The 15,964-nt window shown below is 51.7% G+C and overlaps 5 protein-coding genes across 5 annotated transcripts; 3 read left to right on the forward strand and 2 right to left on the reverse strand.

The window, feature by feature from the left end:
* Window positions 1-485: 485 nt before the first annotated feature.
* Window positions 486-4,926, reverse strand: ASPVEDRAFT_78982 (putative membrane-tethered transcription factor (SPT23); the record flags this gene model as incomplete). The annotated part of the gene is made up of 4 exons (XM_040816633.1): window positions 486-620; window positions 678-3,210; window positions 3,266-4,161; window positions 4,219-4,926. 4 exons carry the CDS (start codon window positions 4,924-4,926, stop codon window positions 486-488), a joined length of 4,272 nt encoding a protein of 1,423 aa, XP_040663018.1.
* A 3,570-nt stretch (window positions 4,927-8,496) lies between these two features.
* On the forward strand, window positions 8,497-9,705 carry ASPVEDRAFT_120234 (lytic polysaccharide monooxygenase auxiliary activity family 9 protein; the record flags this gene model as incomplete). The annotated part of the gene is made up of 2 exons (XM_040805781.1): window positions 8,497-9,357; window positions 9,493-9,705. The coding sequence occupies 2 exons, from the start codon at window positions 8,497-8,499 to the stop codon at window positions 9,703-9,705; spliced, it is 1,074 nt and encodes a 357-aa protein (XP_040663019.1).
* A 280-nt stretch (window positions 9,706-9,985) lies between these two features.
* Window positions 9,986-10,543, reverse strand: ASPVEDRAFT_24226 (uncharacterized protein; the record flags this gene model as incomplete). Its single annotated transcript, XM_040809639.1, has 1 exon — window positions 9,986-10,543. The coding sequence occupies one exon, from the start codon at window positions 10,541-10,543 to the stop codon at window positions 9,986-9,988; it is 558 nt and encodes a 185-aa protein (XP_040663020.1).
* A 1,092-nt stretch (window positions 10,544-11,635) lies between these two features.
* On the forward strand, window positions 11,636-12,439 carry ASPVEDRAFT_36669 (uncharacterized protein). The gene has a single exon (XM_040811259.1). The coding sequence runs from the start codon at window positions 11,749-11,751 to the stop codon at window positions 12,250-12,252; it is 504 nt and encodes a 167-aa protein (XP_040663021.1). The 5' UTR covers window positions 11,636-11,748; the 3' UTR covers window positions 12,253-12,439.
* An 825-nt stretch (window positions 12,440-13,264) lies between these two features.
* Window positions 13,265-15,826, forward strand: ASPVEDRAFT_36670 (putative RNA binding protein Ligatin/Tma64). The gene is made up of 3 exons (XM_040811260.1): window positions 13,265-13,504; window positions 13,585-14,428; window positions 14,477-15,826. Exons 1-3 carry the CDS (start codon window positions 13,484-13,486, stop codon window positions 15,562-15,564), a joined length of 1,953 nt encoding a protein of 650 aa, XP_040663022.1. The 5' UTR covers window positions 13,265-13,483; the 3' UTR covers window positions 15,565-15,826.
* Window positions 15,827-15,964: the final 138 nt, after the last annotated feature.

The raw sequence follows: 15,964 nt of genomic DNA on the forward strand, positions 1-15,964 counted from the left end.
AGATGAATGCGAGAGGCCGAGTGGTGGTTGTTGTCTCCGTGGTTGTTCGGTGGCCTCCGCGGTGGACTCTTGGCAGTCCTCAGGCAGCACTACACCACCAGGACTAAACATACTACTGCAATCATACTACTGCAATCATACTACTGCAATGGGAATATCTCTCTACGTAAGGTTTCGGAGTATGGTTGACATATATACATTGATTGTAGTGTTGTTTACATTAAACTCTCCATCGAGCACTGCTGCTTCTTCTATAACTATCGACGGCCGAGGTCTAACAAAAAGCCACAGGAAACTCCATACTGACCCAGAGAATAGCAAAAGCAGACAATAAAAACAATAGTCATATCCCATCATTATACGGAAGTCAATCCAGACAAAGGAAACGAAAACAAGTCCCAGTGTATTGTGTCCCAAACACGCACAACGCCTCAGCTGAAAAAAAAAAAAAAAAATACCGATGATAGTCGAGCGAGAAATGACGTCTAGGTGCCAACGTCCAACACACGTTGCGTAGTGTAGCGGTCCTGTACGAACTCGAAGACATCAGAAATCCCTTGCGAGATACCAGGAATGTAGCTTCGAGCCCAAGCGAAGATCACTAAGATGAGAAGAGGAATCTAAACCAAGATTAGCAATGTGTAATAAAGATTAGGGGTACAAGGTCGGTAACTTACCCAGAAGAAGTACAGGTTCCTGTCACTACCCAGACCCTTCATGCGTCGAGCTTGTTGCTCCCTAAGATGCTTCTGCTGCTCCCGGGAGATAACATTGCGACCAATCCGGATGTCCTGAAGGTCTTCCTTTTCTTGCTCACCAGTGACTCTGGAGGAGCCGGCTTGTGTTTCAAAGTGTTGATCTAGAGCAGCCTCAGCAGCAGCTTGCAGCACGCTAGCCTTCTTTGCACGCTCTACTTCTTCCTCACCCTGGCCTTCTCCTTCTTTACGCGGGTACAACTCTTCATACGATGGGAGCTCCGTGTTGCCAGGTGAAGCAGGCGAACCAGGTGAGGAATTGCCAGTCAGCATATCCCACCAACCCTCCTTAGCTCCACGCGAAGACGAAGGTCGATGCGGGACGAGGTTTGTAATACGACGCATCATAGGGTGTGCCTGGTAGTCTGGCAATGCCGGCATCGGTGGCAAGGCTGGGAGGTTCGGTAGGTTAGGGAAAGCATTCGAGACGCTCTGCTGGAACTGGTTGATTTGTGTCTGCAGCTGATTGCGCCAGGCAACGAGCGCTGCTGGTGGAGAGAATGGTCGCGCCTCGCCCTCTGCGGCAATCGGCTCTGACGTCTGCATTGGTGGGACGGCATCATGGCGCACGCTAGACCGGCGAGAAGTGGTCATGATTAGCTCGTCATCCTCATCCGAGCTCTCTTCAGAGTCATCAACAGCATAGTCGAACGAGCCCGACGCCGAAGAAGACTCCCAGAGCGATTGGAGAGAGGCCGAGCTGCTCTGTCTGCGACGCGAGGTCAAGGACCCAGCGCTACGCGAGCGGTGACGTGCAGGAATCAAAGCTGCTTGGTGGGCAGGCAATGTGCTGGCGAGATCGGCCGGGGTAAAGCCTCTGATGCTTCGGATGTTGGGGCTGGAACCAGCAAGACGGAGTCTATTGACGATGTGCGCGTGGCCGTTAAGAGCAGCAAGGTGCATTGGCGTGTTTCCGGTGTTATCCTGCACATCTGGATTCGCGCCACGGGCGAGCAAGCCGGCAACAAATCGCGTAAGGCCCAGCGAAGATGCAAAGTGAAGCAAAGTCTGGCCGGTAGCACAGCGCGAGTTATACCTTGGCGCGCGAGGATTGTCATCCAGGTCGATAAACTCCAAGTAAGTCAACATCTTCGAGTCCATGTCGCCCAGCTTGCCCTGAGACTCCAATCCAGGGACTTGTCGCTGGTTGCCACCAGAGGAGCCTTGGAAGTCTTTCTGGAGGTTAAACGCTCCCTTGTAATCACTACCCATGATCTGCTGGGCAGTGTGGAAGGCATCGGCCTGGTTGCCCAACTTGTGTCCAAGTATGCCGAGTGCCAGACGATACATCTGCAACTCACGATCATCTACATACCGGAAGAACTGCTGTTGCTTCGGCAGTAGCGTTTGTGGCTGCTGTTGTAGCTGATTAAAGCTAGGGTGCTCATGCTTGAAAACCACGACCACCTGTCCAGGTTGGAGGGCTGGTGGGGTCAGGCAGTTGAGGCACTTATCTCCCCAGAATGTAGTGGTGGTCGCGAGGGTATCACCAAACACAACTTCCATGCCGGGGTAGAAGCCACTGCCTAATAGCGTGACTTCCGTTCCTCCATTAATAGAACCCTCGGCTGGAACCAATTTATGAATTACCGTGGGCAACCGATTCCCGGCACTCGTCACGCCCGCCATGCCCGTCATGCCCGTCCACATTGGCGTAGATGGAGTCGGGCCTAGCGAAAGATTCAAGTTCTGCTCTTGGAAACTATTCCTAGCTGACCCACCAGGAGTTCCCGGACGGCTAGTTTGGGCCGAATTTGGCGCCGACATCAGCTGTTGCTGGATGAAGTTATCCAAATTCTGCTGCTGCTGCTGTTGTTGCAGAGACGGTAAGAAGGGGTTGCTTTCCCCGCTAGTTGGAGTCAACGGGCCATTGCTGAAGTGGTTGGACATGGCAGCGGAGGTAACAAATGGCCTTTCCGTAGGAGATGCGAATCCACGGGAAGCCGAAAACTGAGACTCATTGCTCGATGCCCTAGCAGACGACTGGCCATTTTCGAGTTTAGTCATGGTCAATTCCGATGGGAGTCTGCTCGAACTGCTATGTTTTCGACGTTTGCTTGTAGGTCCTTGGAAGTCATTGGGCGATGTTTGCCGTGACAGGCTGCGCGATCCTTGAGAATTGGATGGTGTTGCACCGTTTGTCGAATTCATAAAAGGCCCGGAACCTGGTTGATACTGCGAGTTTAATCTCTGCTGGAGACTTTGCAGATCTGTGGCGGATGGTGAGGCGCTCGCCTGCTTCACAGATCCAGATGACCTCTTTGTATCGAAGCCAGCGCCAGACGGGAAGACACCAACACCTGGAAGTTCAGTTCCATCCGGCAGAGCAGGCGCGGGGCCAGGTGCAGGAGGTCCTGAAGGTGCATGCGTCTTGTGGTCATCTGTGATCATGATTGAGTTTGTAATCGCTTGGGCTATTACGTTGTCCTTATAGTCCTTTAGCGTGAAGATAACCCTACAAACAGTCAGTTTTTTCCAATCCAGGAGTGGATTGTCCAGATACAACTTACTGAAATCCGATTTTTTCGTTTTGATGCCTGCAGTAGCATGCGATTCGCATTGGAAGTTCCACCTGCATGGCACCCTGCGGAACTCCAGGCACCTGGTTTTCACTTGAAGCTGCGGTTTTGGATGGTTCAGTCCAATCTTTGATCTCATGGGTGTTGAACACGATAACACGCTTCTCCTCGTGCTTCTGGAACAGCTCATCCTCCTCTGGTTTCCGCTGCTTCTTTCGAAAAGCCCGTTTTCGTTCCCGTTGGATACAGCCAGAGCAAATCTTCACTTCTGCACCGTCGACAGGTTTTTCCTCCTCCTGGATCCCATCTGTGGCCATCGGAGAGGAACTAGACGAGCGACGTAGTGATTCGCCTCTTGCTCTTGCCAGCGCTTTCCGCAGCTTGTCTTTGTCCTGCAGTGCACTCGTGCAGAAAAGGCTGGTGTATAGTTCGACGGTGTCGGGGGAGCGCTCTGTGGCCGGTGGCGCAAGGAACTTTGGTTTAGAGATCGTATGGCTAGGCAGGCGTAGCCTTTTGACCCCAGACGGTAAGGGATGTAAGGTAAGTTTTATTGGTATTTGCGTCTCCACGCGCGACTTAAGAGAGGTGGGGTGGACGGTTAAGACGGGGTGCTGAGTAGGTTCTGGCTTCACGTTGGTCAAAGGGGGTGAAGATACGAGTCCGAAACCAAACGGAAGGCCATTGGGGGAGAAGCTGAAAGCCGAGTTTGGTTGAGGACCGCCATTCATATTGATGCCACCGAAACTTTCCTCGAGAAAGGAAGAGGGCGAATGCTCGCCCCATGGACTTAGCGGCGACTTCACCGGAGGCATCACTGAAGATTGAAACGGGGAAGGGGTAGTGTTTGTGTTATGAGCGAAGAACGGCGCAGTGGTATGGGAGATTTGCTGCAGTCAGGTTAGCATAGAATGCTCAATCGGCTTGGAAGGGTTTCTATATCTCACAGGCGAAGTAGACTTTCGTTTCACGGAGCCATGCGCTCCCCGCAAACGTGACTTTGAGTCCTTCAGTGCCCTCGAATGCAGTGTTGCCCCGGGCTTCAAAGGACTGGGGCTACTGGCAGCACTCTCAAAGTCAAAAGCGGCATCCATCGCTTTATTGCTCGATTCAAGGTCAGCCCCAGAGGAATATGGGCCTTCCAGGTTCGGCAGCGAAGCGTCAAACCCAAACAGCGACTCATCCTTCACGTGGTCATAATCCAGATTCACTAGGTCGTCTCCCGTGTAGCCGAACGGCATCACTGTGTTCTCACTATGCACCGCAGATGTGGAGGACTCGACGGAGATGTTTCGGAGGTGGTTTCGGGGTGATTCTGAGCTTGAGCTAGGGCTGGAGTCTTCGGGCGATTCAGCGGGGGATTCCGATGCGATTACTTTGGGCTGCCGCAGGGATTCGTGGTCTTGGTACGATCGTTTGAGCGACAACTCAGACGGGGAAAGGCACGGTGGGTTGGATTCTGCGACTGTGCGGGAAGATGAGGCATGTGAAAAGAGGTCATCAAACTCCTGTCCAGCACTCTCGGACGACATCTGCAGCCTCGCGGTATCGAGAAAGTCCATATCGGTATCCTGGTAAGGGTTCGCCATGTCGTCGTCGTCCACGACAATCGGGTCCAAAGCGGCAAATGTAGGAGACGAGCCCCCCGGTCCCATCCTTGACCTCCTAGGGCAGGCAAAATTGAAGCGATGGAGAAAGACCAGCAAGACTCCCTCAAAGGCCGTTCAACCAACTCCCGGCACACAATTCGTAGTCTCGCACGAGCAAAACCTTGTGCACGTCCGGTTGTTGAGAGTGGGAAAAGGAACGAGCCGTCAAGGCGATCAGATTGGCCAGGAGACGAGCTCCACGGGCGCACTGCGTTGCGGTCAGGCTTGGAGGCTAACAGCAATTCCCGCTCGGAAACATGTGAGACCCTTGGTGAAAATTGGTGCCTGGATGATTTGCGAGGACAGCGAGACGGAGGGGGATCAGTAATCGGGTTTGATCTGGGGAAGCGAGGGCGTTTGTTGGGAGAGGGGAGTCAGCGGTCGGCCGGCGAAGAAGAGCGGAGAACAGCGGGCGCGGGTGGTGGAAATTGAAAAGGAGGAAAAAGCCAGACGGCGGCAAAACACCACGACAGCCAAGATTCCTAGGCGCACGCAGAAATTTGTGCTATGACCACAAAGTCGTGCGAGGGCGGTCCCGAAAACGGTACCTGATAGCTGTCGATGAAGATGAAGAAGAGATTGTCCACAGGGACTCAAAAGTACCAGGACTCTGAAGCCACCTCGACGTCAAGCCGTTTTTTGATTACGAGGTTTATTTGGCGGTGATCCATAGGCGTGTCCCATTTTGATCCATAGCGGCCTGAGAAAGGTGGAATCAACAGGCCTGCTTAGTCACTCGGCAATGCATTAGTCCGAATTGGGTTAAACGGGCCACACCAACAGGGTTAGGCTGCCACGTTTCTGGGTTATCAGTGACAGCCAGCCTTATCAGGTCGAGCATCCGTCCGTCAATCCGTCATACATTGGAGATAGCACTGGAGCGACTCCTGAGACAGAGCATGCAGTTCGGAATAACTTTGTGTGACGGTGCAGTCTTGGCGTGTAAAACAGCCAGTCAGCTGCATCCAACTACTTTCTGACCGCATGCTGGTCTAAAGGAAGCAATGTCTTCGTCTTTTGGTGCCTCGGGCTTTTGCATTCGGGGAAAGGTATGCTTGTTCTGTGGGATGAGGTATCCTGTAAAATGTGTAGCAAGAAATCCGTTGGCGAGCTCTTCTAAGGCGGTTTGGCGGAGTATATAACTTTCTGTTCTTGATAATGAGTTTATTATCATTTAGACACATTAAGTTGAATACCTAGGAGTATCAACCTAGCCCTGTGAATATTATATGTATCATAGATATGAGTGGTTTAAAAAGGCGGAAGTAAACAAGCAAACATGCTTGGGGCTTCTGCCTTTCGAGTTAAGTAGCGGCATATATGGTAGTTTACATATCAACCAAAATATATAATGTTGCCCGCCCACAACCCGTGTATTTAACGGAATACCGCTCGACTAAAAAGGCCACTAGTGGTTATTTAACCGTCTTTCTAAATACGTTATATATATGCTGACAATGTTTAGAAGAGACATTTTTCTAAATATTCAAGATCAGAACAATAATAAATCTTATTAAATTTCTAGATTTCTGATTTATTCAAGTCGAGGGTAACCTTCTTATTGTGCGGCTGCCCCTCTGTTTACTTGACGATAACACATTATAAGCCCGATCAGCCCTAGGGTCGATGAAACAAGATCGTGCCCTGATATTATTTACTGAATAGATAGTCGCTAACGTTTATCATAGTGAAGGCAACTCTTAGACATCCGCGACAGGGTTCCGAGTGAAGACCTCACCTCCTGAGTGAATGTCGTGATCTGGCCCAAGGGTTTTGGGCAATTGCACCATGTGAGATACACAAAGCGGTTAATTGGTGATATATGAGATAATAAGAAGAGGTACAAATATAGACAGCAGACCTGCTCGTCCTTCTTCCCTAACCGCCTGGCATCTGGTCGCCGTCGGCATGGGCCCACCCAATATCTGGGACCCATCAGCTTCGTCTAAACGTTTCACTTTTATTTCAATAGATTGCTGCTCAGAAACAAGACAAGACAACGGTTCTTCGCCTTTCTAGAAACATCGCCGCCGTTAGTTACCGAACTGGCCCAGGAGATGACCCTAGTAACGGGTTTCACCGACCCGCAGCTTGAAAGTTGAAATGTTTCTAGGCGCAATTCTCCTGCGCAATTGCAGTATACTGAGCTACTTATACCATGGCAGCAAGGATGGGAAGATCTCGTTGGAGCCAACTCTCTGCTAATCAGAGAAATGACCGAGAATATCCCCTACACCGATCCTTAGCGCCCTCGCTTCGATCTCCAGCTGAGCGAGAGCCGGGAATCCGAACCAGCCAAGAAAATTTAATCACCATAAGTTAATACTAACAGATCGATAAGGACGACGGCTAGCTCTAGCCTCTCGGTAGCCTCGTACCTTGTGGATGTTGGAATTCTTGCTGTCTTTAACGCCACCCATGCAGACGGATCACATCTCCACCGGCTGTTATTGCCTCGACCGAGCGAGCCATGGACTCAGTTAATTTATCCGGTACGATTGCAGTTGACTGCGCGTATCATATCGGTCCGATATATTGAGGGGTGCTTGTTTAGCGCCGCATCATTATTCCCAGACGCAGACGGTGTATTGTGGCGAGTCGCTGTCTAATAGTTTATCAATTTCGCAAGTTACCAGGAATATGAAGCAGCTGCTTATTTTTTTGACATTCTGATTCTTCAATGTCGAGTCAAGTGTTTGATGTGAAACGGCCTACCCAGGCCATTCACCAGTCACCCCCACCAATCCTCTCCAACATTTTCATTTCGTCAGTGAAACACTTCAGTGTCTTCAGAGCCCGGTAGAGCTGACATTTTGTCGGGCCGTGAGTTGCTGCTCGTCATATTCGCTGTGGCAGCTCCACCGAGTTAGGGCACAGTTTAATGAGCGGGCCACTTGGCGGGGCCAACACTCGGGGAATTGCAGCGGCGCTCCTTAAGTTGAAACGAGCGCCGTCAGAGACAGAAGTAAAAGGAATTGAAGGCGGATTTAGGCGCCTTTGCGCGACATTGCCCTGAATCCTCGAGGACCCCCGTCTCCGCTCGCTGTTTCTCCATTGCACCCGTTCAACGGCCCCAGGCCTTGAATCGTCGATGGGGGCCCGTGTTCGTCCATCCCAGCAGGCATCGGTGTCTCATCGCCCAGAACTTGGTGCTTGGGTTTTCATCTACTTCAGACTGCACGCCCTCGGCTGGCCTATCGCAATGGTTCCTCGGGGACTCGGAACCACAGACACAGAAACTAGGGCTTGCAGGCAATCAAGATGCGGCTGGCCACGAACCTTTCATTCGCCGGCATTGTAGGACTGTGCCTGGCCTGGCTGGTCTGAGCTTTGGCATGGGAGCCTGGGAGATGCCATCTCGATGCATATAAAGGCCTTCGCCCTCAAGCCAGGAATGATCTTCTCCTCTCCTCACCACCAACCTTTGCATTCTTTTCAACCCGGATCAACGATCCATTCATTCTCTTACCTCCCGCTTCATTGACTGAAGCCCGGACATTCTTTTCCACCCCAACCCTCATTCAATCCTTCAGATTCTGAGTAACGCTGCGCGTTAAGAAACTTCCAACTACAAAAATGTCTGTCGCTAGAACTGCTGGTCTCGCCCTCGCCTCCGCGGCCATGGCTTCGGCCCACGGCTTCGTCCAGGGAATTGTCGCCGACGGCTCGTACTACGGAGGATACCTCGTCAACAACTACCCCTACAACCCCAGCCCTCCCGATGTTGTCGGATGGTCTGAGCAGGCCAAGGACCTGGGCTTCGTCGAGCCCAACAGCTACACCGACCCCGACATCATCTGCCACAAGGATGCAAAGAACGCCCAGCTCTCTGCTGCGGTCAAGGCTGGAGGCGAGGTTGAGCTGCAGTGGACCGAGTGGCCCGAGAGCCACCACGGCCCCGTCATCGACTACCTGGCCAGCTGCAACGGCGACTGCGCGACCGTCGACAAGACCACCCTCGAGTGGTTCAAGATCAGCGAGAGCGGTATCGTCGATGGCAGCAGCACCCCCGGCACCTGGGCCTCCGACGAGCTGATCGCCAACAACAACAGCTGGACCGTCACCATCCCCAGCAGCATCGCCGCGGGCAACTACGTCCTCCGCCACGAGATCATCGCCCTGCACTCCGCCGGCCAGGAGAACGGCGCCCAGAACTACCCCCAGTGTGTCAACCTCAAGGTCACCGGCGGTGGCAGCGACAAGCCCTCCGGTGTTGTCGGAACCGAGCTCTACACTCCTTCCGACGAGGGTATCAAGTTCAACATCTACGCTCAGGTTGACTCCTACCCCATCCCCGGCCCTGCTCTCTACTCTGGCGGCTCCTCCGGCGGCAACGGTGGCGGCAGCGCTCCCACCTCCAGCGTCCCTGTCATCCCCACCTCCAGCTCCGGTGCTTCTTCCACTCCTCTTGCTCCCAGCTCGACTGCCCAGGTTTCCGTCACTGCTCCTACCCAGGTTGCCACCCAGGTTGCTCAGCCTACCACCCAGGTTGTCACCTCCACCGAGCAGCCTCCTGCTCAGACCCAGACCGTCACCCAGACTGAGTCTGCTTTCCCCCCTGCCCCTACCGAGCCTGCCACCGGTTCTGGCTCTGACAGCGGCTCTGACTCTGGCTCCAGCTCTGGTTCCAGCGGCTCCAGCTCTGGCTCTGCTGAGCTCCCCACCGACAGCGCTAGCCTCACTGAATGGTTCAACTCTCTCAGCGCCGAAGAGTTCCTCAGCTACCTGAAGGCCACCTTCTCTTGGTTGGTCACCGACAAGGTCCACGCTCGTTCCCTCGAGTAAGCGGTTTATAATGCCTCCCTTACATGAACGAAAATAGACCTCCTCTCCTGCCCCCATCCCTTTTCTGTTGCTATATTTTTTTTCTACTATATTCAATGGTCGCGTTAGCTCGCTGCACTGTTGGATCTTCCTTCTTCTAATAGGATCGGGCATCCTTTTCTTGTACCTATACTTGGCATAGCGGATAGTGTGAATTTATCCTTCTTTGCTACTTTACATGAACTTCACCATAGTGCTAGTAGAACAACCTAAATCCACCGTTGGACCATCAGAAACAGAGTCATCTATAAGCCATATACCTCATCATCTCCTCCACCGCCAAACTCTCCTCACGGACATCAAAAATAGACCTCCCCATCTGCATCGGCGGCCCAAAAGCCTCCCACCCCAATTCCCCCTCCCCCTCCTGCTTCCTCTCACAGATATAAAACCAAACATGCCGCCCCATAAAAAGCGCCGCCCAGTGCACTCTGCTCTCAATCACCCCCGAATCATGCAGCGCCTTCACCTCCCGCTTCAGCGCAGACCGATTATAAGTGTCGCCTTTTCGAACAATCACAACAACCCGGTCTTCAAATGGTGGATTCGAGTTCGGATTCGGATTCTGCGCTGTGCTGGGTCCTGGCCCCCATTTTCCCACGCGGAGGACCACCCCGGCGTGTCGGTCTGCGCGGCCGCGTCTGGGTAATATCGTCCAGCCGGCGGAGGGTGGGAAGTAGAAGTGGAAGAGTTCGTTTGCGAGGGCGTTCTGCCAGTTGGGCTCGTCGGTTGGGTGCTCGATTTTGTGGACTATGGCTTCGATTGTTGAGACGGTGCGGTATTGTGCTAGGAGGGCCATTTGGATATAGGGTTTCTGTATCCTGTAGTTAGTGGTTGGTTGGTTGGTTGGGTATTCTGACAATAGTAGGGGTTGGAATGCGTACCTGTTTCTAGTTTGATACTGTAGTATGTATATGATGGTAGAGTTTGTTAATAGTACTAGTAATCGATCAGGAATGGATCAAAGTGTCTGGGTGTCATCAAGATACACCTCAGAAATGTCTATTTATGCCTGAAAGACAACTATAGCGAAGCGAGCTCTCTTGTCCTACGTTGATGAAAGGAAGACATTTCTCCTGCAAACGGGGTTATTCACGTCTCGCATCTAGATGTATAGGTATTCACTGTAGCCTTCCCATTTCCTGCAAAAGTGTAAGGTAAGGGTCCACTAGCAGTGTAATGGATAAATATAACTGAATACCTATATTATGTGTACCTTTTAAGTGGTGCTGAACCTTTCCTTTGCCTACTTTGCCCCAATTCCATGTTATAATGGTAAACGAGATACACGAGGTGCTTCCGGGATTTAGCTCGGTCTGTTATACCAGCTCTCATGCAGGCTCCTGCATGGGCGTAGCGTCTGACGTATCACGATACCGGTAACTATGTTTTCCTCTCCTGGGTTAAAAACAAACTATGACCCGTCTTAACATGGGAGGCATTCACCGCACATACCGTGCAAGCCGTGGTGAAAGTCATGCAACGTAGATTTCTGTGGGAGATATACGACTTTCGGTTACGGACCTTGAAGCCGGCCTCTCGTCGGCCAGAATTATGGCTTATTCGAAGTCTCAGCCGCCTCCCCGTCTTAGTTATTGATTTAGGTGGTTTCTGGATTTGCTTGTGAGTTCAATATCTAATACATGTTGGAGTGTGTTAGTTCCATAGATGCAGTGATCAGTCGTTGACAATATTGTATTGGAAGTAGATAGCTCGACATCGGCGTATATCAGGAGATGGAGATATGAAGGACAGTCAGGATTTGGGGAACAAACTTAGCAGTCATTGACACGTTGTAGAGAATAAACTGGTTGTGTCTCTTCTGTTGATGGTGAATGTGGCAGGCACAACAAACGGATGAAATTGTCTGCATCTCCCTCTCCCAACACTTCACTCCTCCACACTTTCTTTCCCACTCTTCTCCAGTTTCCCCAGCTTCATCAAAAATCTCTGTGCCTCATCAAATATACCTTCTAGATCTATACTGAGACGTTTCGAATCAGCATGTCCTCTCAAAACACCACCGGTCCCTCCTCCTTCCCACCCGAAGAAAAGAGCCAGCACCAAGTCCTCAAAGAAAGCGGCTACGACAACCTCCAGCATTTCATGCAAAGCCACAGCCTCAATATGCACAATGACGACGACGTAAAGCACGCAAAAGACATCCTAGCCCGTTTCCAAGAGTACGACCGACCATCCGAGAACGACAAACCGTCCAACATGAACCAAAACTACGATTCAGATTCGGACTCTGGTTCTTCGCGCGGGGTTCCTATCGGTTTTATTGAAGTTGCGGAAGATGACGAGGATGATTCGGACGAGGAGAGCGGGTGTCGTGTTGATGGGCCGTATAGTCACTTTGAGTGGGGTTTGGATGAGCCGGAGTTTGAGGGATACCCGGTGTTCTCGGATGATGAGGATGGATATAACTCGGATCAGGAGGGATACTGTGATGGGCCGGACGACGGTGATGATATGGGCTACGCAAATGATGGGGAGGGCTGGTAGGGGCAATACCTTACCTTCCGAGGGGGTTCGTTGGGTCCATCACTCATGCAAGTTCATCGACCATTTGTGTTGGTTCGCCAGTATTAACGTTGGGTGTAGCCTTCCACTATTTCTTCAGCGGGTTATGGTGGGTTCTAGACCTGGGCAATACATAAGTACAACATGTACTTGACTTATTTACGCATGCAGGAGGTTATCGTCATTCAAGCTATTATAAAAGCAGCATTTTCTGTAAAAGTGACTACTAGTATGAGTACTACCACGTCAACTAAGACCCCTCTAACACCTAATTTCAGGCAGCTGTGCCAGCATTGAGTATGTCAGACTTGTACCTAAATTTTCATTGTCATCAAAACCAGCAGTCCGATAGTCAGGCATCCCGTTTCTCGGCGGTGCTTGGTTTGGTCCAATGACTCCCCATTGGGTTTCAGGGATTTCGATCGCTCGTCGTCCACCTCTTCTTCTTTGTTCCTGCATATATTGCCTGTACTTCTCTAGGGATGTCCATAACCTGCTAATCTTCGTAATCCTCTTCTTCCGGATCACGGATTGGACGACCTCCCAGAGCCATGGCCATGGTTCTACAGGAGGAATCGTAGCTTCATACGTAAAATTAACTTGAATACACAGCAGAAAGTTATTGAGGAACCATGGACGAAGTTCTTGACTCTCATTCTCTTTACTCATTAACTTCCATTTAGACTCCTTGCCCTAAGTATAGAGCGTCCCTTGTCACTAACAAATATACCAAAAACTAGACCAACTTATGAATATCAATTTGATACATAGGGCTCGAATAGACCACGTCCATGTCCATACTTCAGTTAATTATTTGCCCCTTCGTGTTTCCCTTGCCAAGTTTACTGTAATTGCATCAATCGCGCCGGGTGAAAAGCGGACCGTCAGCATTCCGCCAGTGAGTCACCACAGTGCCTGAGGCCGTAAAGCCCCATAAACAACGAAAAACCGAAGTGACAGAACATGAATCATAATTAGTCCGTGTAGTTGCTGCGTAGTTGACTCAGAGTAGAGCTCTTGGGGCTCTTGGGAGCGGGGACGGCGGGCGATTGTTGTTGCGGGGTCGAAAATCCAGAACAAGTTAAATATTTCTTTCCCCCACGTACACTCAGCTCTGTAAACCACACAAGCCCTCCCTCCGGCTGGGTATTCGCATCGTCTAGCCTGCATTTCACTTGTTTTCTAGAGCCATATTACTGTGTTTGTCGCCATCATGTTCAAGAAAAAGCCCACCGTGAGTGCTACCCCGCATATCAACCCCTCCCTATCTACACCCCCTCGACAAACACTTGAATGCTCACACTAGCTTGACAGATCAAAAACCTTTCGCCGCTGCGATCATCAGACCGTCGCAAAATCGCCGATCAAATCATCAGCGACTACAAGATCGAGATCCCCTCAACACCCCCACCGGAATCCAGCGACAATGCGGCCCCCGCGAACCCAGCACAACCCACCCTCTCATCCATCCGCAATGCCCTCCTCCCCGAAAACTGCCTATCGGCACGCTTCATAACCACCGCCGGCCCTGACCTGCGCGAAGTCCAAGGCACAGTCTACGTCGGCACACACGACGACAGCGAGGAACGCGTCCTCTGGTTCAAGATCGACCAAGGGCCCGGCGCGGAGAAACGTCTATACCCCACCGTCTATACGCTGTGGCATAACCCGAACATCGTGCCGCTGCTTCACACGCCGGAGCTTGTTATGCGGAAACTACGCTCTGGTGCGGATTTGATGACGCCTGGTCTGGCGAATGAGCCGCCGTTTGATGAGCGCGCGGTTAAGGGTGCTGTTGTGGCGGTTGCGAGTCTGGATCGGGAGACTGTGCCGTTGTTTGTGGGAATTTGTGAGATTGATGTTTCTGCCCTTGGGGAGGTGCAGGGGACGAAGGGGCAAGCTGTTAGGGGGATTCAGTGGGAGGGGGATGAGGTGTGGGGCTGGAGTCCGTCTTCTCGGCCTGGTGTGCCTGCGCCAGAGTATTTGGAGGGGTGGGATGAGGAAGTCGCGGAAGAGGGGGAGGCTGGAGAGATCGAGGAAAGGGTTGAAGGGCTGGGGTTGGAGGAGAAGGGCGAACAGGAAGCTGGCGAGGCAGACGCTGGAGAACCAGCTGAAGAGGTCGAAGAGCCTGTTGTCGAGAAAGAGCCTACCACAAAAGGTCAGTTGCTGTCTAACAATGGAAGCTATTGGGTACTAACGGAAGCAGAAATCGACGACGCCTTTGAGAAGGCTTTCCTTTATTCCTTGTATAAACTGAAACAGGACAACCCTTCTGCGCCAAACCACGGCCTGTCTCTGCCCATATCTCCGTCCGCCCTGATAGCGAACATGATCACACCATTTCTTCCGATATACACTGCACAGCAAGCCCAGTTCTATCAAATCAAAAAGACGAGTTGGAAGAATGTCAAGAAGTTCATCAAATACCTCGACAAACAGGTGCTGGTGAAATCAAAGGACCGCAGCGGGCAGGAGACGGTCATCCTGGACGTGGACTTTGACGACCGTCGAGTCATCAATTTCACTCCATACCGGCTACCAAATAAGAGCGCTATTGAGGGCACAGGGAAGACGTCAAATGCAGCCGGCAAGAAGCCCGTAGCAAGCACAGATGGCGACCCTGCCGTCGGGCAGACACTCACAGTGCAAACTCTCTACCGGCCAACAGCTAAGCTGACACCGACAATATTCCCTCCCCTATCCAGCACACACCCTAGCAACTACTACAAATATACCGACGTCTCCAAACAACTTGATCAGTATATTCAGTCCCAAGACCCCTCGATTGTCGATCCCCAGAACAAACGAATCCTCACCCTCACTCCATTCCTCGCCAACACCATCTTTTCATCATCCTCGGCAGAGGACCGAAACACTCTCGCCCGCGGCAAGACAACTCGCGATATGCTCTTGAAGAAACTAGTGGAAGACTCAACTCTACTGGCGGCGCACTATGTCATCCTCAAACCAGGACAAACGCTCTCCGACGTGAAGCCCAAAGCCGGTGCAGCGCCAAAGGCCAACATAACTGTCGAGCGTCGCACAGGCTCCAAGACTGTCACAAAGGTTTCCAACCTGGAAGTCTTTGGCATTCTTCCGAATCTGCTGGCCGAGGAGCTCCAAAAGAAATGTGCCAGTAGCACGAGCGTTTCGCAGGCCACTGGAGCCGCGAAGGGGGTCATGGAGGTCCTTGTACAGGGTGACCAGCGCAAGGCTATAGATACCGCACTTACTCGCCGGGGCCTGAAGTCGCAGTGGATTGATGTTGTTGATAAGACGAAGAAGAAGAAATAGGTGGAGCAGAAGATATGAATGCAGCCCTTTATAGTTGGATACGAGCTACGAATGAAGCATGAACGGACGAATTCTTACGGGTACACCGATCCCAGTATTCAAACCTGGTGCTAGTAGACTACCACCCACCCTTTAGTAAATACTGCCATGCAGGAGACTAGGGCTTCCTATAAGGGGAACGCTGTATCGGCCAATCCTCCAATGGATATATCCCTTTAGATCATCCGGCTGACATAAAATTCATGGAGTGTTTCATACACGCAAACTGACTCGTAGATATCCACTCGTTGTTCCTCTTAGTATAGGCAGATCTAAACTCCGGCCGGGCTTCATCGGAGAAGCAACCGGCCGGATATAACTTAAATCGGAGTGAGCCCGACGGAACCCCTCCACTCACCAC

This window comes from Aspergillus versicolor, assembly GCF_001890125.1.
Source record: "Aspergillus versicolor CBS 583.65 unplaced genomic scaffold ASPVEscaffold_1, whole genome shotgun sequence".
Classification (NCBI taxonomy): Eukaryota; Fungi; Ascomycota; class Eurotiomycetes; order Eurotiales; family Aspergillaceae; genus Aspergillus; species Aspergillus versicolor.